Below are 21826 nucleotides of genomic sequence, written 5' to 3' on the forward strand. Positions count from 1 at the left end.
TTTAATTGGCGGATTAGAAACAAACATGCTTATTGGTCTAGTGTTAAACATATGTGTGTTACTAACCTGTAGGTCACGAGTTTGAGACCCATTATTAGCACTTTTTTTTTGTTTTTTAAAACAATTGTCATAAAAGTGCCACAAAATTTTATTTTGATTTAGGCCTCCAAATCGTTGAACTGGTCATACCTACATGACAAGAAGTTACGCACTTTTTAGTTGACCCGGAACACATGGTCAATATAAACCCAGTTGCAATATTTTCTATGGCCCATAAAAGTCCCAAGCTGTCATTTTAAAAGACCCATGGTGACCCAAAACGAGAGAAATGGATTTATTTTTCAAAGTCTAGTTAGAATAAAAAATTTTCAAAGATGTATAGAGTTATGGTAGTGAAGCATCTAGAAGCAACAGGTATAGGTGAACCAAACCACCACCTTCTAGTCAATTTCCCTCGTAATTGATTAGGTGAGCAATCCCAAACTTATTATTATTAACATAATATAAATATGTTCCAGAAGAATGTTATTCGTCCGTCAAATCAAATAAGTTGACCTGTCACGCAACCAAAGTTGAAATTCAACATCATAAATTCATATATAAACAGGCATTCTGTGACATAATAATATTATTGATCAAAATGGATGGTAATTACAGAAGGAACTACGTGTGGGCGGATGAGTCTGATGCGAAGCAGGTGCACGTGTATCCAGCACAGGTCAACCGAAGCAAGTTTCAAGATGGGTTGGACAAGACGAAAGCAGTGGCTGCAACTGGTTTCAGAAAGGTCAAACAGGGGTCAACGGCAGGATTCAACTGGATCAAAAACAAGTACCAGAAAACATCTTTTTATTGATACGATGAGTGAATCTGTGTTTTCTGATTTTGATATTTTGTATAAATCTATGTAGTTTGGAATTTGGAAATATGTTATTTGTTGATATTATGTTTTTTAAATCTTCTTGTTCTCATGCTTTACATATTAACTTAAAGTCGTAGAAAATAATAACGTTCATGGGGGTGTAGCTCATATGGTAGAGCGCTCGCTTCGCATGTGAGAGGCACGGGGTTCGATTCCCCGCACCTCCATTTATTATTATATACTTCTTTGTTTTTTACGTTGGGGCTTCTGTGTGGGCTTTTCTGCTACAGAGAGGGATTTTCTTACGGCCCAATGTGCTTAACTAGCATTCTAGCAACTAGGGGTGAGCACGGTTCGATTCGGTTATTGGGTGAAACCTAAATTTAAACCTAAGCTATCGGTTATTTTAGAATACCAACCAATCGGTTTTCGGTTATTTCGGTTTCGGTTTAGGTTATTTTCGGTTTTTTTATTGTGAGTAGACATTACAAAAAAAAAAATAAAAAAAAAAAATAGAGTACCTCATACATATTGAATTTAAAATATAAAAATAAGCACGTCTTATGTGGAACCAAACAAATACAAAGTTGTTTGAGTAGCATATTTTTAAATTCAACAACGTTATTAATAAAAACACTAAAGGTTTCCCGAATTTTTATTCATTGTCTTATTCATCTTCAAAGTTTAGACCCAATATTTGATCGTCTTTATAAACTTCATCACAATCAATGGTATATTCTTTTGGTGTTTTATTTATAGTCATAACATCTTTAAAAAAAACACGTAGAAAATATAGGTTCGATTAATCGGTTCGGTTCGGTTTTTTTTGATTTTTTTAAAATAGATAACCTAACCTAAACCCAAAAATCGGTTTTTCGAAAAACTAAAAAATTAACCATCGGTTAATGCTTCGGTTCGGTTTTTTCGGTTTCGGTTCGGTTAATTCGGTTTTATGCTCACCCCTACTAGCAACACCTTTCCTGCTTCTATATTTTTAAAGTTTATATTTGTTTTGTTAGTTCTCGTGTATATGTTGAATTGGCTAGAATACAAGTAGATTTATAAACGCGTGTGGCATTCCTAGCGTTCTCAATTAAGGATGAGATGAGCTTATGAAAAAATAGGTATTAAAATAATCAGTATGATACCAGTACTCATTTATAAAAAAGAATTGTACTTTATGGTATTACTACCGTACTTGTAGCCTGAAAAGTGAAAATGCCGAGACGATGGCGGAGGTTAGAAAAACATCCAAAACCATTGTAGTAGTGGATACGTTTAATGATCAAATGAATCACTTCTTTTTACAACAAAGACATGGCAATACTTTTCATGAATACGATGCATATGGACCCGTAAAAATAGTAATTTAGGAGGTGCCATTTATTTAAAATTTTAGCTAGATATAAAAATGTGTAGTCATGTATTGTTTAATTTACGTGATGTTCTTCATGTAAAAAAAATATTTGAATTTATGTAAGGTTTAATTTTTAAAATTATAAATTTAGTATTATTATATTTTAACTAATAAAATGTTTAACAAAAAAATTACATTATAAAATAGTTAATGAAAAAAAAGTAAATAAAATAGTAATTATAATGAATAGTATTTTTGAAAGTTAAGTGAAGATGTCACGTGACAAGTGCATGTGTATAGTTTTTAATATTGTGGTTGGTCCATGGTCTATTAGAAATTTAGAATTGTCCGATTGTTTCAAACCCAACCAATGCTATTAAATGATTTATCAATAAACTATTTGAATTAGTAATTTAATAGTCTATTTTAATCCTATAGTTTACGTGTACGCAGTAAATTATTTAGGCAGTAAATTATTTCACAGTAAATATGCGGGGCTTTTTAACGTTTGTAAGCAAAGATATTAGAACTAGAACATTGTGTTGATGTAACTTTTGTTAAATTTGAATCAAGCCCGTAATTTGATTTTACCATCTGAAACATTCGTGTAAATAATGTTAAATTAATATTACTCCTTCCGTCACTTTGAAAGTGACCACATTTCTTTTTTAGTTTGTCCCATTACAAATGTCTACTTTCAAACTTTATTAATTAATTTTCAAACTTACCCTTAAAATTGCAAGCATTCAAACTTTCTTAAATTTTGTCTTTTTGTATGTGTCAAGGGCATTATAGTTATTTGTTAAGAAAAAAGTACAATCATTAAAACTTTTTAAAACTTTGTGTTTTTCAAATCATGACACTTGTAAAGGGACGGATGGACTATTAATTTTACACTTTTACCTATTGTTTAATTGTGAGGTTCTCTTGACGTCAATAACAAAAACGTTTGAATCATATTCATAATGGTTTAGAATAGTGAATATGAAGTATACGGGTGTTGCAAAAATCCTAACCGGGCGCCGATTAATCGCTAGTCCCCACCACACTTATTAATTTTGGCCTAATCGGCCAGTTAATCGATCAATGGTCAAATGCGGCAAAAATCAGGATTAATTAGACTTAATCGGCCTTTTCCGAGAAGGTTATGGCCAAACTTGGAGGTTGCCGGCAAGATTTCGGTCGAATCAACGGTTTCCAGCCAATATGTTTGTGTATGCATAAAACTGAAAATTATATATAAAAATGAGTGGGTGGATATATAAAAATGAAAGGTATACATTTAAGTTCGATGTGATTAATTTTGAATAATCGCTAGTCCCAACCTCATTACCCGACTAACGATTTTTAAAACACTATATATACCAAATAGCGTTAAGATCAATAAAAAAGAAAAAAAAAGAAGTTTTAACTCGAGTTACCATCATTCCCAAGATATGTAGTTTTTTTTTATAAGAATTCACTCATTCAGTACACCGAAGGCAATATAAAAATGGTTAAAAGTGTGGTGTCGGTTATCTTGGGTATTAATAGACGACGACGATGTAGTGCTACTGCTGACTCATTGGATTGGTCAGCTTCTACTTGGACTTCAAGGTCTTATTATTAGTCTTAGCTTAGCTAATCACATTTCAACACACCGTTCCAGATCTCATTAATAATTAATCAAATTCTAATTAATCCATAACAACTGCGCGCCAATTGAATTGAATTGAGATCGACTTTGGGGATGACGAGCACAGATGAGAAGGCTGTAGCTGTGATCATGGTCGGTGGTCCCACAAAAGGTGTTGTTAATCTTACTTCTTCTTCAAGCGACTTCAATTGTTACTATAAGTTCATCATCATTATCTAATATAGAGTTTGTTTCTGTTTTTGGATTCAATGTTGTTGTTATAGCAAGCACACTCTACCATCTTTTTTTTTTATTACAAATCTAATCTAAATCTAAGAACAAGTGAGAAAGTTGTGAATATAATTTATAATTTGCTTACTAGTGGCAAATCCAGGAATTTTAGTTACCCGGGGCAAAAATCGGGTATGATCATAAATGGGTCGGGTAAATAGAAAATGATGATAAAGTAACATGAACCGATTTAATATACTTCAAACAATGTATTTCAATAAATAAAATCTTTTCTACTGCACATTGAAGAGGTAGGTCCCAGCAGAGCTCAGTTGGACCCGCAAAACTCACCTTGAAGAGGGACGTCTGCGCAAGGACCAACTGATTCCGCAGGACCCACCATGCTCAGAGATGAAGACCTTACGCGCAGTACGCCAGCTGTTCCCGCAGGGAAAGCCTCCCAATGGTGAAGTACCCCGCCTGTCCCCGCAGCTGCGGATACAAGCCATCAGGGAAGGCTACCCGCACTAATAGCAAGGCTACACGCACAAGGCACTAACTCTCAATAATTCAGTGTCACCTGAAGGAATAAGCAAGGCGGGAATACTCCCGCCCAAATGAGCCAGTCCGTATGCTTCTGGAAGATCTTTTGTACTATACATGCTAAGGTATGGACAAAAATAGACAAGATCTGACCAAAGCAGCCCATGAACCAATCACAGGGTGACAGCTCACCGACAACAGTACGAGGAGGAGCATGCTCTAGTACTGTTTGTCACTATTAGCCGCTGCCTACTCACCAACCCTTGTCGTGGCACGCACATAGCCTGCAGTTGGTGGAAAGGGAACAGTACACAGCCGGCCTTGTCACTATCAGCCGCTGCCTACCCACCAACCAGCATGGCACGTGCGTAGCCCATAGTTGGTAGAACAGGAATATTATACAGCTGGCTGTACCTGCTTGGAAACCTACCTTCGGCTATAAATACTCCAACACCTTGGAACGGTAGGATCATCTTGTATCTTATCTTCTCTAGCAATCTCTCTTTATATACACATATTCAGAGCAATCTAGTCTGATTCTCACGCCGGAGGGTGGTCACAAGGAGGTACCCCCCCCCCCTTCTAAGTGACGTGCTCACGGTGTCTGTTTTGCAGGTCACCAGAAGAACCATCTTTGCCGGACATAACCCTTCGTGGGAAACATCTATTTAACCCCCAGATTATCCGTAATCTGCCCGGGGTCGATTAGTGTTTCTTCACACATGTTATACTAAGTGTTCAAAACATCATGATAAAAGCTTTCTATAACTCTAACTGAAGAAGAGTCAATAATATTCTAAATCTGTTAATCAAATTATAAGTGGTTAGTCAATGAATTTTGAAATGTATTAATCAAATAAGTAGTAAAATAATTAAAGCTTTATGTACTAAAACTGTCTAAAAGAAATGGAAATTGTGAACTCCAAGCATTATTAATAAATGAAAATGCCTATAAGTGTCCCCTTCAAAAATAAAACCAGACATTTACTAACAAAATTTTGAAAAACTTTAATGGAAATACGGTTGTCTTACGGAGGCGCACGTCCACCCCCTCTATATAAGGTGCATCCGCCGTTGTTTGCTATTACTTAAGAGGATAACTACCTACTAATAACTAAATAACTACCTGACTTAACTAACCTTTTATACTCTTTTAACAGATTTACTGTTAGGCTTGATTTCATGTTAGATTTGTTATTGTGTTTTAGGTACTCGGTTCAGGCCGTTGTCACTGAATATTCCGAAGCCACTTTTCCCCTTGGCAGGACAGCCAATGGTTCATCATCCAATCTCTGCCTGTAAAAGGGTACTAAACTACTAACCAAATAAAATTTCAATTAGTAATTGTTTATTTTAATCATGATCACAAAGTATAATATAATGTCGTTATGCATCATTCTTTCTGTTATAGATACCAAAACCTAGCACAGATCTACCTTGTTGGTTTCTATGAGCAACGTGAATTCGCCTTATATGTATCCTCCATCTCTAACGAGTTGAAAATCCCAGTCAAGTAACCTCTGAATCTTTACAATTTCATGCTGTTAAACTGTTGAAGTTGAACTCACTTGTTCATTTTGTTATTGTGTTATTCTAAAATAGATACTTGAAAGAGGACAAACCGCACGGATCGGCTGGTGGTCTATACAATTTCAGGGATCTAATCATGGAAGATAATCCGGTTTAACCTTCGCCTTCTCGTTCTTGATTGTCTTAATTAAGATTAAAAAAAAATAAACATAGTGATAATGTATGTGAATGTGTTACTGTGTTCTATTTTATGACAGTCACACATCTTCTTGCTGAACTGTGATGTTTGCTGCATTCCGTTACCTGAAATGCTCGGTAACTAAACTCGCTCTTAAATGTTGATTATGAATATTAAGTTTCTAAATGACCCGAGCTAATATACACGTTTATATATTTTAGAGGCGCATAAAAGATATGGTGGGATGGGAACGATCCTTGTAATTAAGGTTTCCCCTGAATCAGCAGATCAGTTTGGGGAGCTGGTAGCCGACGCTGATACAAATGAATTGCTGCATTATACAGAGAAACCTGAAACATTTGTATGTGCTTGAAGCTTGCATAAAGTCAATTACTTGCCATGTTATACATATTTAAGTCATTACTTTCATCAAATTATTTATCTTTTGGTCTAATATTTATATGATCTATAGGTTAGTGACCGAATAAATTGTGGTGTTTATGTATTTACGCCAGAGATTTTTACTGCTATTCAAAGTGTTTCTGCACAGCGAAAAGACAGAGGTTAGTTATATATTTTATCTACAATTTGTAATATTGCACAGGTACTTTCCTTCTTTATATAACTATATTACAAGTTACATGAATGTAACTTGTTTAACTGATTCTGGGACAACAACAAAAAACATTTTTTTTTGTTTTTAGGTGTCATTTCATAATTGTGGTATTATGCAACCTTAAAATCTGTCTTCTTTGATTCTCGTGCAGCTAATCTAAGACGCTTGTCCAGCTTTGAAGCCCAACGATCAGAGTCAGCAACAAGGTACTAATGTAGTGACTTAAACTTCCCTGTTTATGGGTTGATGACATAACTGAGTATATAAAACTTATGTTTCTGAAATTTGATAACAAAATTTATTCCAATATTGACAGGAGTCTTCCTGCAGATTTTGTAAGATTGGCCCTCCCCTTTACGGGTTCATATAAGCTCTTGTTTAAATATGTTAAATCGTCTAAATTTGCACAGATTGGTCCAAACGTCTCCATATCTGCCAATGCACGTATAGCAGCTGGTGCTCGGTTGATTAACTGTATCGTTCTTGATGATGTTGAAATCAAGGTACAAGATTCTTTGTCCAAGTAATGATTCAGCATTTATGGTTAATATTAATATCATGTGGTTTCAGGAAAATGCAGTGGTTATTCTTTCAATTGTTGGTTGGAAATGTTCAATCGGGCGATGGTCACGTGTTCAAGCTGAAGGAGATCACAAGGCAAAACTTGGAGTCACAATTCTTGGTAAGATATTGTTTGACTTTGACCTGTTTTATTAGGCTCGTTTTCTACATGTGACCCATTGTTGATATAATGCTAATTCGGTTTGTGTTGTCTTATAATCTAGGTGAAGCGGTTAATGTTGAAGATGAAGTTGTAGTAATTAACTGCATCGTTCTTCCTAACAAGACTCTTAATGTTAGTGTCTAACAAGAAATTATCTTATAAAAATGAAAGATTCGACACCATTTATAATGGCCAAAACGTTAATCGCGTTCATGCTTTCAACTATTCATCTTCTTCAAACAAACAATGTACCGCAGCGTCCCGTTAAGTTAGTGATTGTAATAACATAATGAAGTTAATATGGTTGTTTTATTCTTTATAGAGTGTGTGAGTTTGATAATAAAATGAGCATTTGTATAAGTTTTTTTCTTGTGTATTATTTGAAATGTGTGGTAAATTGGTGTCACTCGATAGCTAGATGCGTATAACACATAAAAAATCATTAGATGTCACTAGGTCTGCTATTGTGACCTCAATACTTTTTTGCTTTCACGAGGACGTTTAACTGTTCACTAAAAACATCATCCCAGCATAACAATCAAGATTGGGCCAGAAAATAGTTTATGTTAAGGTAGATGATTATATATTAACGAGATGAAAACAACGATAATATTAATGTGTTTTAAATCTAACTATCTATATAATTGTCTATCTAAAAAACGTGGTGTCGCGCTCTAGTCGCTCCCCACCCCGTATCTAGCCACCAGATTACTTGGTTTCGCTCTCATTCATTTAACCCGGTTTCAACCCGTTTAAGCATTAAAATTCGCGGGTCATGGGTCTAATAGCCGATGGGTTTGGATCGGGTCAAAAATTCCTAACTCTTCCATTCCAAACCCTAGCAATCTCTTCTCACAACTCCACCGTCCCTTTGCCATAATCTAACCTGGATTTGTAGTTCAATCCAAAAACCCTAACTGGAATTTTTGAAATCCGCCTCACGATTTGAAGGTTATGTTTTTGAAGCAAATCTCGAGGTCTCGCCGTTACCGCTAGGTAATTTAGGGTTTTTGTTTACAAAAATTTGAAATTGATTAGGTTATGGTCGATAAGGATTTGAAGTTACGCCCGTCTCATCAGGTGGTGTTTGGCAACAAATAACTTACTAACAAATTAGAAAGATTTAATACTACAAATTAACTTGAAGCTTTGTTACTTAATTGTAGCAATTGATTCTGTTTCTTCGGTTAGGGTGCTGTTACTTATTTTCTTTCATGCTTCTGTTGTTCAGGGAATTGATCAGGAACTGAAGTAGTTAGTGAGTGAAGGGGAGTAGTCATCTACAAAGGTATCTTACAAATAAGATGTTTACACATGGATTTTGATAATTATAGGCTCTATTGGCTTTTTTACCACATTTACATGTCAAAATAAAGAATCTAACCTGGGCACTTTGCTTGATATCAAACCATTTAATTGATTTATGGTGGGCATAGTTTATCAAGTTCTTAACACATACCCACTATATATTGATGAAATGCCCACTTAAAAATTCGCAGAGCATGTATTTAACTCTTACACTACCAAATCTAAAGTGTTTTTGTAGTAGGATATCTACAATCGTAATTTGTTTGTAGGCGTGTTCTATGATCACATTCTTTTGTTGACAGGAAAGTCTGTTTGTACTTGACAAAAAATGAGGGCCAGGTCAAATTGAAAAAAGAAACTATGTTTTGAAGAAAGTAAAGAATTTAAATTACGCGGGTTGGGTCAACCAGAACGAGTCGCCTTAATTGTTCTCATTGGATCTGAATATATTTTTTTTAAAATTGCATGTAACATTATGTGAACCGCCTCAATTGATATATTCATAAATAACAATGATTTGTTTCTATAAACTGGATTTGGGAATATTGGCGGTTATCTTATGTCCATCTTCCTTCGTTTAACTTCCATTTTGAAGTAAGTATTACCTCATTAAATGTTTTTTTTATCGGGCCAAGGTGTGTTTTTCATACAAGTGTGTGATTGGTGCTTATTTTTTGTACTGTTGACTTTTTGGCAGCATGATGCCTCCTTGGAGCATAAGAAACAAGGAATGGGGATTTATAACAATACCCAACTTTGTACTGAAGGTAATTTTATGTTTTCCAGTTTTGTCCTTTAAACATTTTAAACATTATTTTAAACTAATATAATGATTGCATTAACTTTAGTACAAAAAAATTCTTATTTTTTTGTGTACTACCTTTAAAAGTTGTTGGTTTATTGAAAGTTTCAGATAATTATTGCTACACAAAGTTATGTAAGAGTTAGTGCATTTGTTATTTGTAGAAAAATGTGCAAAAATGTGTCAACGGGTCAATCTAATTCTAACCTGACTTGACCCATAGTACAAGCTGGCCATTTTGACCCGTTACCGTGCCCACCTTTCTTGTGCTCATTCTTTAACATTTGTGTTTCAATGAGTGAATTGGATGAACCTGGTATTTCAAGTTGGTTTCTTGACAATCAACTTAGATGTTAATTCAGGGAAAGTTATTATTTCCGAATTATAAATAATAATAACTAAAAAAACGTTAAAATCTTGAATTTTACTGGTATGGATGTTTTCAGGTAAAACCCACAAGAGCAGGATCAAGTATTGGTGATACACTTGCTTATGGCATTGTTGATTCCCTTAACAAAGTTATACAAATAATTTTTAAGGATTTATCATCCTTTCCACTTAATCTTTGACTTTATTAATCTTTCTTAACCTGACCTTAAACACGTTTCAGTTCATAACACAATCCAATTGATGCCACACACCAGAACTTATAACTCTTTATCAAGTTGAACGACATCTTCAGTACTCGCCAATCGTGCCCACTTGGTGTAAGTTTTGCACGTTCAACGAATCTCAACATTCATTTATTTTAAAATCTAAGCATTTATATTGTTATTAATTGTTGAATTACATGATTGTATTACATTGAGTGTCAAATTTAAATACTTTTTCTTTGTTCTTTTACATAGTAGAAAAGTACTACTTTTGTGGTGGATATTTCTGTTTCTCAGCAAGTTAATATTACTTAAACCGTACTACATGTAGCAAGGTTCTTTTGCCAGTTTGACTTTTTATTTAAAAACTTTTCATATTGATGTGCGTTAGGGTAATTCTACCGCCTTCCTTTTCCCAATTCACTGATGTTGTACATTGTATCTATTTTTATTTCAGTGGAATTCAAATCCCGAAAGGATCACTAGAAGCAAACGGAACTAGGAGCTCGAAAAGCTAGACTCGTACCTATTGAGGTTGATGATAAAAATGGAAATGAAATCAATCCACATATTCCTTAGTATACGTTGTTGTTCCTTTGTATCTTAATCTTGAGAGACTGGTATGTTATTAATATGCATTATTGTTGTCTTCTTTTTTAGGTCTAACTAATAAGACTTTGGTGTAATGTCAAGTCTATATATAAGGAAATCGGTTTTTTGTCCTTTGATATTAAGTGGTTTTTATATTTGATCCTTTACAGAACACATGCAACACTTCTAATCTGCGGATTTATTTTGCATTCGGTGATAGTTTAGGAAAAATATTTAAAAAACTGCAAACGGGTTAAATTTGGTAGTGTCAGTAGCTCATAAAAGGTACAAATTCTAATCTGTTTATTTTGCATCCAGTGGTAAGTTTAGGTAAAATATTTAATAAAATAAAAATTGCAAACGGGTAAAAAGTTTGTTACGGATCAAAGCTAAAAGGTGATCTGTCAGAGGACATTTTTAAGTCAAAAAAAAGTTTACAACAACATTTTTTCAGGTTTGTGGTCAAAGCTGGTTCCATTTACTAAAGTCCCACTGCATATTAAAGGTTAATATATGGGATTACAATTGAAGCTAAGGCATTTTTGAGGAATTCAAATTCAACGTGAATTTCATTAGTCTTTCCTCAGTTAGTGAAGAAACACGGATCCACTCCCCGGGTATGGGTCCTGGATCCAGTGAGTCCACAGGGTATAATACGATAACTACTACCACGATATGAGTATGACTTCCTGAAGTCCAATGACCGGAACCTGCAAAACAGACACCGTAAGTCTCGTTACAGGAAGGACAAGAGGGGGGTCTTCCTGTAACCACCATCCGGCGTGAGAATCAGTAACGTTCATGAAGAAAGTACTGAAACGTAAATACTAAGTGTAGTCAGAATGTAGGTGAGTGAATGAATACCTCATACCATTTGACAATGTATTTATAGCCAAAGGATGAAGGAAGATGATTGAGGCAGCTGTCCTCTTTTAGAAGATCTCTGATAACCGTCTGGACACGTGTCCTCTTGTGATAGGTTGAGCTGTACGTCTCATGTGCATGAGTATAACTACCTGGACACGTGTCACCAAATGATAGGACGGATCGCATCCTGTCCATGTGCACGGTTATAACAACCTGGCCAGGTGTCCTTTATTCATTGGTTAGTATGTCACGTATTCCCCAAGTTAGAATCGTAAACCTTCTTCTAGAGAGTACTTGAGTGATGACAGCTGTCCCGCTGGCACTGTCTTCCGGTTGTTTAGGCGGACCGATGTCTTGTCCTACGGATGACTTTTGAGGGTGCCAGAATGCTTTCGCGTGTGTTATGAGGACGTTCCTCCTCACTCGTGACATGCGGGTGATCCATGTATTCCGCGGGTGGCTTATAAAAAGATTATTTGTGACCCGTGGGTGGTACTTAAGGGTATTTGGGTCTTTTTGGTACCTTACCTCTACAAGTCTCCCCAGTACAGTGTTTCTTCCGTGTGAAGTCTTTATGCGGGTGAAATTCTGGACTTAATGTATGTTGGGGATTTTTGTTGTTCGGAAGTTAGGTAGAAAATATCTTCTGTTGGTATGGATAATCATGAGAAAAGGAAAAGTTGACCACTCGCAGGCGCATGAACAGATGATGGAACGTTTTTTACGGATGTCACTGTACCCGACTGCGCAGCTTTTTCTCTTTTTCGAATTTCCCGCATGACGTGTCAGTCAATGGTTAGGTGATATTTTTCTCTCTCTACTGTTCATATCCCATCTCATTAATTGCGATGGGTATAAATAGGGAGAAACTCCTTCTTTTTGAAGTTTTATCGCTCTTTTCTTCTGATTATCTTCTTAATTACATCTGAACTTTTCATATATCTTTTTTCTACCTTACCCAATTCTCTTTGCAATGTTGAACGTTCAAACTGAAGTTGACGAGATAGAAGTGGCATGGAACTACTCAGAGTATGAAAAATTACTGGAAACGTATGGTATTCCACCCGAGTGGGAACTAGAGTTTCCTTCTATCGGTTCTATAGCCAGTTTCCCACTGCCTGGAAAAATGGCTTTGTATGTCGATTATTTCTTTCATGGGAATTTCCGTCTTCCCATAACAAAATTTCTCGAGAGAATTTTGACTGCTTACGGTATACATTTATCACAACTACATCCACGTGCTATGATGTGAATACGGCACTACGAATTTGTATGTATAGCACGCGACATGATACCCCAAATTGACCGATTTCCGGTTTTTTATCGCCTTGCCAACCGCAATGGTTGGTATACTTGTCAAGGGTTTTCTAACCGGAGCCTCGGGTATGAAGTTGAGAAGTTATCCGCAGATTGGCGCAACAAGTTTTTTTGGATATCTGAAGATGTGGTGCCTCTGGCCATGGCTCGCCGTCCGGTGAACTCTGCCCTTCCGGAGGTTGTCACATTTGCTCATGAGGGTCGTGAGTGGTATCGTGTGCTTACCATGGAGCCCTCGCCTATGCGTGCCTTACCGGAAGAAGCCTTAGTGTAGGCAGGCATGAGTCGTCTGTGGCCAACGGAATTCATGGAGCCCATTTTTGTAGATCTGCACGAGCGTAAGTTCCCTTATGTTGTCTCTTCTCTTTATTGAAAAGTTTAATGATTAAGTTTTTCCTTTTCAAGTCGGAGTTCCATGTTTAATGTTCTTTTTGGGAACAGGGGTTGTGTCCGCAAAAGTATTTGCGAGGCGGGGGACCAACCCATACTTGACAAAACTAAATCTCAATTTTTGTTTCCGAAGAAGGTTCGGCTGAACCTGTAACTTCAAATGCCACCTTTGAGACAGGTGCGTATGTTCTAAACCCTCCTTCTCTTACTGCTGTTACTTCCGATGGAACGCTTGCTATCCTATCATCTAGCGATGATGATGGGGATGCTTCTCAGTTTTCTGCTTCGGAAGAAGAAGAGGACTCTGATGAGGGTGCTTCTGAATTTTCTTCTGTCTCATCTTTGTTGGCAGAATTGGAGAAAAAGAGGGCTTTTGTAGCTTCTCAAACAAGTCATACGAACGTGGAGGCTACGGATACTGAGGCGGGTCCATCGAAGAAAAAACGGAAAGTACACCGTCCCAGGAAGCCACAGTACAGCCTTGCTGATCGCATTGACATTGTTGAAGGTACGTGTCAATCTTAAAATACTGTATTCTTTTTTATGAGGGTTTAGATAAGTACAACTTTGTTATGTAGATCCGTTGATATTTAGTGAGGATATATCGGAGAAGCTATCTACTCCAACTCCTCATACTGAAAAACCATCATCCCCTTTGTCAAGGGGAGAGGCGGAGGATAAACCATCTACTCTGCCTGATGTTGCTGATATGGAGGACCGGCCAACTTCCCCCCCAGACTGGGAGTGTCACAGGGGATCAGCCTGATAATCCTGCTTTTGATGAAGGGAATATCCAGACTGAAGAGCTTCCACGTCGACCTCCTCCACAACAGTCCTCTTCCACCCCGGCTCGCCTTAAACCTTCGGGTTCCCGTTATTACGGGGATACAGGCTTGGGGGACAAACATGAGCTGTTTGCTCCTCCATGGGGCATTACTAATGGATCTTGGTTCTCCCAAGCTAGAACTTGTATGGATTTCGTTGAGCACTGTACACCACCCGCTGAGATGACACATCAACGTGACCTTTCCCGCCATGATCTTCACACGAATGTGGCTTACCATTTGGCTAATGCTTTGGCTGGTAGCCAGGAAGTCTTAAGCGAATGGCGTACTTTAAGCGGGAAGGTGGGGGAGGCTCGTCGGGCGACTGAGATTGCCAAGGAGGCTGAGGAGCATCGTATTGCTGTCCAAACCGCCAAATGGAAACAATATGATGCGGAAATCGCCCTAAAAAACGAGCAGGATCGCAATGCTGAGGCTGCCCGGCGATTTAAAGAAGCTTGTGAAAGGCAGAATGCCATTCGTGAAGCTGATCGGGCAAAGGCCCAGAAGGATAAAGACGATTTAGTCCATGCTCAGGAAGCCAATCCACGTTAGAAAATCAAGTGGCCCTTCAGGGTACACGAATTCATGATCTTGAGGTGGAGCTAAAACTGCAGAAGGAGCGAGTCAAACTTAAAGATCAAAGTGCTGTTGAAATTCAGGCTGCTTATGACTCTCTCCTCCAAGCTCATGAGGAAGCCCTCGCGGAATCAAAGGAATTCCGAGTGCAGGCAGAGCACGCAGAGCAGGACCGTCAGTGGTTCCTTACTCGGGGAGTTGATGCTATAAGTTAATCTTAACCATTCGTCGTTTCACTTTGTTCTTTGATGCTGGGAACTTATGTTTTTGTCTTAACAGGTCGTCCGCCATATCAAAGGAAGCAAGGAGCTGAATGATAGCTTTGCCAATGTGATGGCTGCTTCTTCATCCCTCGGGCGTGTTATGGGGTTTCACGAAGGAGTGAGTTATACTCGGAGCAACCGCACATTTAAAGATAATCCGCTATACGGTGTAAACGTCAAACAAGGTCGTGCGGACCGGGTCAAGGAGCATGACACTCTAGTGTTTCCTTTACAAGATGTGCTTCCGTATACGACGGCGTGCAACTTTTAAAGAGTTACCTTGGGGAGGAATCTGATGATGACTCTTCGGAAGATACATCATTAAAGGCTCCGGAAGACCCAGCAGCCTCGAACCCTTAGACTAGGCTTTAATGTTTTTCACCTTGTAATATTTTCTTTTCCCTCTTGTAATTACTTTTTTTGGATAATTAATGAGGAAGGTCTTTTTTGTCGTTTGTGCATAACCTACTTGTCTGGTGAAGATATCATTAGGAAATATTCTTGATATTTTATATCTCTTGAGAAAATTTGTCTGAGATCTTCAACTTCTTGAAATGTTTGAAAGTTTTTGATAACTATGGTGACGTGGCGGAGAGAGAAACTTTGTTGAGGACAACTGATAAGGACGTGTATGACGCTTTTGACAACATGTTTTCATTATCTTGAATTTCCCGCCTGACGTGTCAGCCATCCGGCGGTCCGCGGTTTCTCTCTCCTCTGTCATTTTTATGGATCACATTAATTGCGATGAGTATAAATACAACCCTTGCGATCTTCATTTAAACTTTATCACTTTCAAGTCTTCTGTAAACACTTGAGACTTTACAACCTTCTCTGAGATTTCTTCACCCTTGTGGGAGTTCTTAATCTTTTCTGAAATTTGAAATGGCTAAAGAGAAAAAGAGTACTCCTGCTATCGGTGAGGTTGAAGTCTACCTTAAAGAAGAAGAATTTAACGATGTTGTTAGTGTATATGGACTGGCGCCGGAGTGGGAACCAGAACGTCCGGCTAGCGGTTCTATTGCCACTAGTCCTCCTGCAAAGAAGATGGCTGTGTATATAGACCATTTTACAACGGGGAATTTCCGGATTCCGGTGACGCAGTTTGTCCAGTCGATCTTGACGACATATGGAATTCATCTCTCACAGATCCATCCCTTTGGGATGTTGAGAATTCGACATTTCGAATTTTGTTGTCAAACTCACGGTTTTGATCCCTCCGTTGGCATGTTTGCTGTATTTTACAAAATGACCTTCCGCGACGGATGGTATAGTTTTGCATCCATTGAGAAGAAGAAGACTGTTGGTACGGAGTGGATCCGTAGTCTTCATGGTTGGAAACCAAAATTCTTCTGGATCCGAGAGGCCGTTATTCCGTTCACAATGACAAAACGCAAGGCGGAGTCTCCTATGCCCGTGGTTCCTGCTTCCGCTCATGAGGATCTTCCATGGTATAAGACTCTAACCTCGACTCCTACTCCCATGCGTCCCATCCATGAGGGGGCGATGGTGAGTGCGAAGATGAGCCGTTTATGGCCGTTCCCTGAATTGGAACCGTATTACGAGAAGACTGATAAGAGTGAGCTTGTTTATGGCTTCCGTCTTTTTCTTAATATGAATAATCGACTTTTATATATTTCTGTAGGTGAAGGTTCCGCCTTCAGTACTTTGTTGGACAAGGAAGGGGGTATGATGGTGCGGCGTCCGATTGACCCAAAAGATGGTCCCTTTCTAGATCGGACGAGCAATAACTTTTTGTTCCCCACTGCCCTCCGTCCGGAACCCGTGGTCTCCGAACCGATGTATGCCAAAGGTGAGAAGCATGTCGAAGAGGCCATACTTAATGGTGAGGGCATTCTACAACCCCAGCCTTTAACTGCCATTACTTCAAACGGGGTGATTGTACTCTTTTCATCTAGCGAGGAGTCATCACTTTGCGAAGAAGTTTATTCAACTGATGCTAATAAAGCTGTGGGCTCAACTGCAGGTCTTACCCGTCGACGAGCCGCGGCTAATCAGGCAACGAGCCATGATGAAGTTGACGCTAGTGCGGAAGTTGAGGGTCCGGGACCCGATGATGCTACTGTCGGGGGTGAACGTCCGGCTATTGATGCGGGCGCTTCCAAGGAGGCGGGCAAACGAAAGATTCATCCGGTAAAGAATGTCTCTAAGAAGAAAAAGTCTAAGAAGACAAATCGTTCCGCCTTAGAAGCCCGGTTAGAATAACTTGACGCGGAAGACCCGTCGCTAGGTATGCAAAGTTGTCTTTATTTTTTATCTGTTTTGAATTGGAATGTTTCTAACCCATTGTTAATGATCTTCAGTGAACCTGGATAACCTGTCTGAGGGTATTTCCGGTTTGAAGGATTCACCTGTCTGTCCGCCACCACCACATCCTAACACTGTTGAGAATCCGGTCGTTGTGGCGGACGACTCCCCACTGAAGAAGAAGGGGGATGACACAACTGATCATACTAAGGTGTCACCCTCTCATAATGTTTACCGCTTCAGGGATCAGGGGGTGTCAGCACGTTTCCTTACGCTTCCCCAACTTCTCCTTCTCCTGAGGAGGAAGACCCCACCCCGCATCAACCTAACTGGTCCTTACGTCGGGATTCGACATTCCGTGACGTGGACACATGTTTTGAATTCCTGGGGGAGTGTCTTCCGCACGGTGAAAAAGAGAGACGTCGCCTTAATATTCGCCAAGAATTGCTAAATTCCCATTCTTATTATTTGGCGAATACTATTTCCACTACCAATGAAATAACTAGGGATTGGTTGGCGATGAACGAACAATGGGATGAACTGGCGGCCTCTACTTCCGATGCTAAAGATGAAGCCCTTAAGGCTATCAACGAAGCTAGGGAGACCGGCCAGGCCCTAGAAGCGGAAAAGGCTGCTTGGTCTGCCGCCGAGGAAGCCAGGGTCACTCTTTAAAAGCAATTAGATGAACAGGCCAAATTGCTGGAGGCCCTGCAGGTTGAATCCGCGGCCAAGGACAAGCGCTTGACTGATCTAAACGCTAAAAACCGTGATCAAGCCTTGGAATGCGCTATACACAAAATGGAACTCATCCAGGCCAAGGCGGACCAAAAGTGGCTATTAGCGGAATTGATTCCCAAGGTATGGATTTTTTACTTGCTCCGAATAATCTAAGTGTTTATAGTTACTTATGAATGATTATTTTAATAGGTCATCTCTGATGTTCGGGCTAGTGATGAGCTTGGGAACTGCGTTGCTATCCTCCTCAAAGCTTCGAAACAGGTCGGTCGCCAACTCGGCTTTCAAGAAGGTTATCAGTTTGGCTTGAACTCCAAGCTTCCTGAGGAGTATGTTTTGGCTGGCCAAGATACTGTTGCCATCCTTAAATGGAAATCAAAGGACTTTGATTCTTTGAAATTCCCTTTGACGGAGCAGATATCCGAGCTTGCTGACGAGGAGGATAGCATCCAGCGATTAAAGACTCTTCTTGAACTCGACGGAGAAAATGAAGAAAAAGATGAAGAACATGCTGAAGATGCGGGAGGCAAAGGTGCGGGGCATAATGATGCTGCACCATGAATTTTCTGTTCTTGTAACTTGATTTTTTTTTATAATCCCATTTGTGTAAATAAAGAAGGTTTAAGTTTGCATCCGGCACACTTTGTTTATTTGTCATAATATAAGTGTTTTGTAGGACTTTCTTTGTATGCCAATAAAGGATTACGTAATAATACAAGTCTCAAATGACTGAAACGAAAATTTTCATAACTGAGGCATAAGCCGAATTACAAGAAATGAAATTATATATGTTGTGAACTTCTAGTTAGGCGCATAGGCCAAAAGAAAAACAACTAAATGTAGCACTTTTTTAGTTGGGCCCCATTCCAAGTTCTAGGGATCTCCGTCCCGTCTAACTTCTCTAACCTGTAGGCACCCTTAGATAAAATTTTATGAATTTTATAAGGTCCTTCCCAAGTAAGGGCCAACTTGCCTGGAGGCTCTTTCCCTGAGGCTTCCTTACTGCGGAAGACATAGTCTCCCGCATCGAATTCACATCTTTAAACCCGTGAGTCATAATATTTTTGCAATTGTCGTTTGTAATTATGCTCGCGGATCGATGCCATTTCTCTCCTTTCTTCGAGGAGGTCGAGGTTCATCCGGAGTTCATGATCATTATCCTCAGTCATAAGAACTCTGGCGGATGGGATACCAATCTCGGCGGGGATCATGGCTTCTGTGACGTATGTTAAACTGAAGGGGGTTTCGGAATTACTGGAATTCCTTTGAGTGCGGAAGGCCCATAGTACATGGGGCAAGTCGTCCACCCATCCCGTTCGTTTTGTTCCCAATCTCATTTTGATTCCTTCTTTGATGGTCCGATTGGTTCTCTCGACTTGACCATTCGCTTTCGGGTGGGCTACGGAGGTGAAGATTTGAGAAATGTTCAACTTTTTTAACCATTCTTGCAACCCACTGTCCGCGAATTGTGTCCCCGTTGTCACTAAGGAGCTCTAGAGGGAGGCCAAAACGGCATATGATGAATTCCCACAAGAATTTTTTAACACTTGCTGCTGTTATAGAAGCAACTGGTTTGGCCTCCTCCCATTTTGAAAGTAGTCGATGGCTACTATAAGGAATTTGACGCGTCCGGGGGCTTCAGGGAAAGGTCCCATTATGTCAACTGCCCATTTATGGAACGGCCAAGCTGAAGTGACTGGGACTAATTCGTTCTTTGGTCGAAGCCTGTTAGGAGCATGGCGTTGACATGAATCACATTTCCTGATTTCACGTACAGCATTCATATGCATCCCCGGCCAGTAATATCCAGCGTTCATTACCTTTGCTACGACCATCCGCGGACCCGCGTGAAGACCACAAATGCCTTCATGAACCTCTCTGATTAAATAATTCGCGTCCTCGGCATCTATACATCGGAGTAGTGGGCCAAGGAAGGAACATCGATATAAAACACCGTCAAGTATCTGGTAGTTCAAGGCTTTGTGCTTTATCTTCCGGGCCGCTGTTTTTCCTTTCGGAAGTGCTCCGGATGACAAGTATGCTACAATGGGTGTCATCCATGATTCTACTCCCGTTTGGATCACTAAAACCTGATGTTGCGGAACAGACGGGCGATCTAATACTTCGATGCGGATGTCTTTGGCAAAATGTTCGAAGTTCGTTGATGCCAATTTACTGAGAGCATCCGCTGATTTGTTTTCACTTCTCTTTATATGAATGACTTTACAAGAAGAGAACTGGAGCATCAAGTCCTTTGCCTGTGACACATATGAAGCCATGATATCATTTTTAGCTTCGTATGTGCCATTTATCTGTCCCGCAATCAACATGGAATCTACCTGAGCTTCCATATATTTAACCCCAAGATTTTTGGCTATCCGCAAGCCCGCCAAGAAAGCTTCATATTCTGCCTCGTTGTTGGTACTTTTTAAGTCCAGCTTTATGGCATATGTAAACTCATGGCCTTCGGGATTGACTAGCCTAAGGCCTGTGCCACATCCCTCGTTACTGGAATCTCCGTCCGTAAATAAAGACCAAATCTGACCTGCTTCCGGGGGTGCCTGGGGTTGTTGCTCAATCAAACATTCTTTTTCTTTGTGATGCGGGACTTCTGTTACGAAGTCCGCCAACACCTGCCCTTTGATTGCTGGCCTAGGTTTATATTCTATTGCGTGCTTGCCTAGTTCGATGGCCCATTTGGCCAATCGCCCAGACAATTCTGGCTTACTGAGAACGTTTTTGAGCTTGTATCCGGTTAAGACGTAAATGGGATGCCCCTAAAGTACCTGCGGAGGCGACGGGCAGCATAAGCCACTTCCAGAACAAGTTTTTCAAGCATGGAGTATCTTGTTTCCGGGTCCGATAGCGTTCTGCTGACATAGTAGATCGGTGTTTGAACGTTCTTTCTATCTGTTAGAAGGACAGCCCCGATGGCAATGTCTGAAGTCGATAAATATAACGTTAAAGGTTCTCCCGCATGGGGTGCTGTTAACGTGGGCAATTCCATCAAACATTTTTTAACCTCCAAGAAAGCTTGTTCCGCCTCCGCGGTCCATTTAATTTGTGCTTTCTTGAGGCAGTTTCTTAAAGTTGAAATGAAAGGATGAGACTTAGCTGCATGGTTTGCTAAGAATCGGTTCAAAGCAACCAAACGCCCATTGAGTGTCTGAACTTCCTTGAGGGAGGACGGGGAAGGCATGCGGGCTATAGCTTGAACTTTATCTGGATTAGCTTTAAAGCCCGCATCCGTGACAATCACTCCCAAAAACTTTCCTTCTTCCATTCCGAATGAGCACTTGGCCGGATTCAACTTCATGTTAATACTTTTTAATGTTTCAAAAGTCTCTTCAATATCTCTCAACATCTGGTCTTCTTCAACACTTTTGATTACGAGATCATCCATGTACACCTCTAAATTTCGACCAATTTGATCCTTAAATGATATGTCCATCAATCGTTGATATGTGGCTCCCGCATTTTTCAGTCCGAAAGGCATTATTTTGTAACAAAAGGTGCCTTGATCGGTTTGAAATGTTGTTTTGTTCTCATCGCCCGCTGCCATGCAAATCTGATGGTAGCCTTTATAAGCATCAAGGAAACACTTAAATTTGAATGGTGCTACAGCATCAACCT

At 39.4% G+C, this 21826-nt stretch overlaps 1 protein-coding gene, 1 long non-coding RNA gene and 1 other non-coding gene across 3 annotated transcripts; all 3 read left to right on the plus strand.

Annotated features, from left to right (window-relative positions):
- The first annotated feature begins 1016 nt into the window (after positions 1-1016).
- Positions 1017-1089, plus strand: TRNAA-CGC (transfer RNA alanine (anticodon CGC)). Its single transcript has one exon. It is a non-coding gene; the product is annotated as a tRNA-Ala (tRNA).
- A 4903-nt stretch (positions 1090-5992) lies between these two features.
- Positions 5993-7890, plus strand: LOC143570505 (uncharacterized). Its single transcript, XM_077056141.1, has 9 exons — positions 5993-6121; positions 6211-6289; positions 6396-6453; positions 6538-6677; positions 6789-6879; positions 7084-7138; positions 7249-7435; positions 7503-7614; positions 7718-7890. The coding sequence occupies exons 1-9, from the start codon at positions 5997-5999 to the stop codon at positions 7798-7800; spliced, it is 930 nt and encodes a 309-aa protein (XP_076912256.1). The 5' UTR covers positions 5993-5996; the 3' UTR covers positions 7801-7890.
- Positions 7891-9961: 2071 nt separating this feature from the next.
- LOC143570482 (uncharacterized) lies at positions 9962-11077 on the plus strand. Its single transcript, XR_013141936.1, has 2 exons — positions 9962-10473; positions 10817-11077. It is a non-coding gene; the product is annotated as an uncharacterized LOC143570482 (long non-coding RNA).
- Positions 11078-21826: the final 10749 nt, after the last annotated feature.

Source organism: Bidens hawaiensis, unplaced genomic scaffold (genome assembly GCF_021521415.1).
Source record: "Bidens hawaiensis isolate Kalapana, Puna unplaced genomic scaffold, B.hawaiensis_p1.1 tig00024994_1, whole genome shotgun sequence".
Taxonomy (NCBI): Eukaryota; Viridiplantae; Streptophyta; class Magnoliopsida; order Asterales; family Asteraceae; genus Bidens; species Bidens hawaiensis.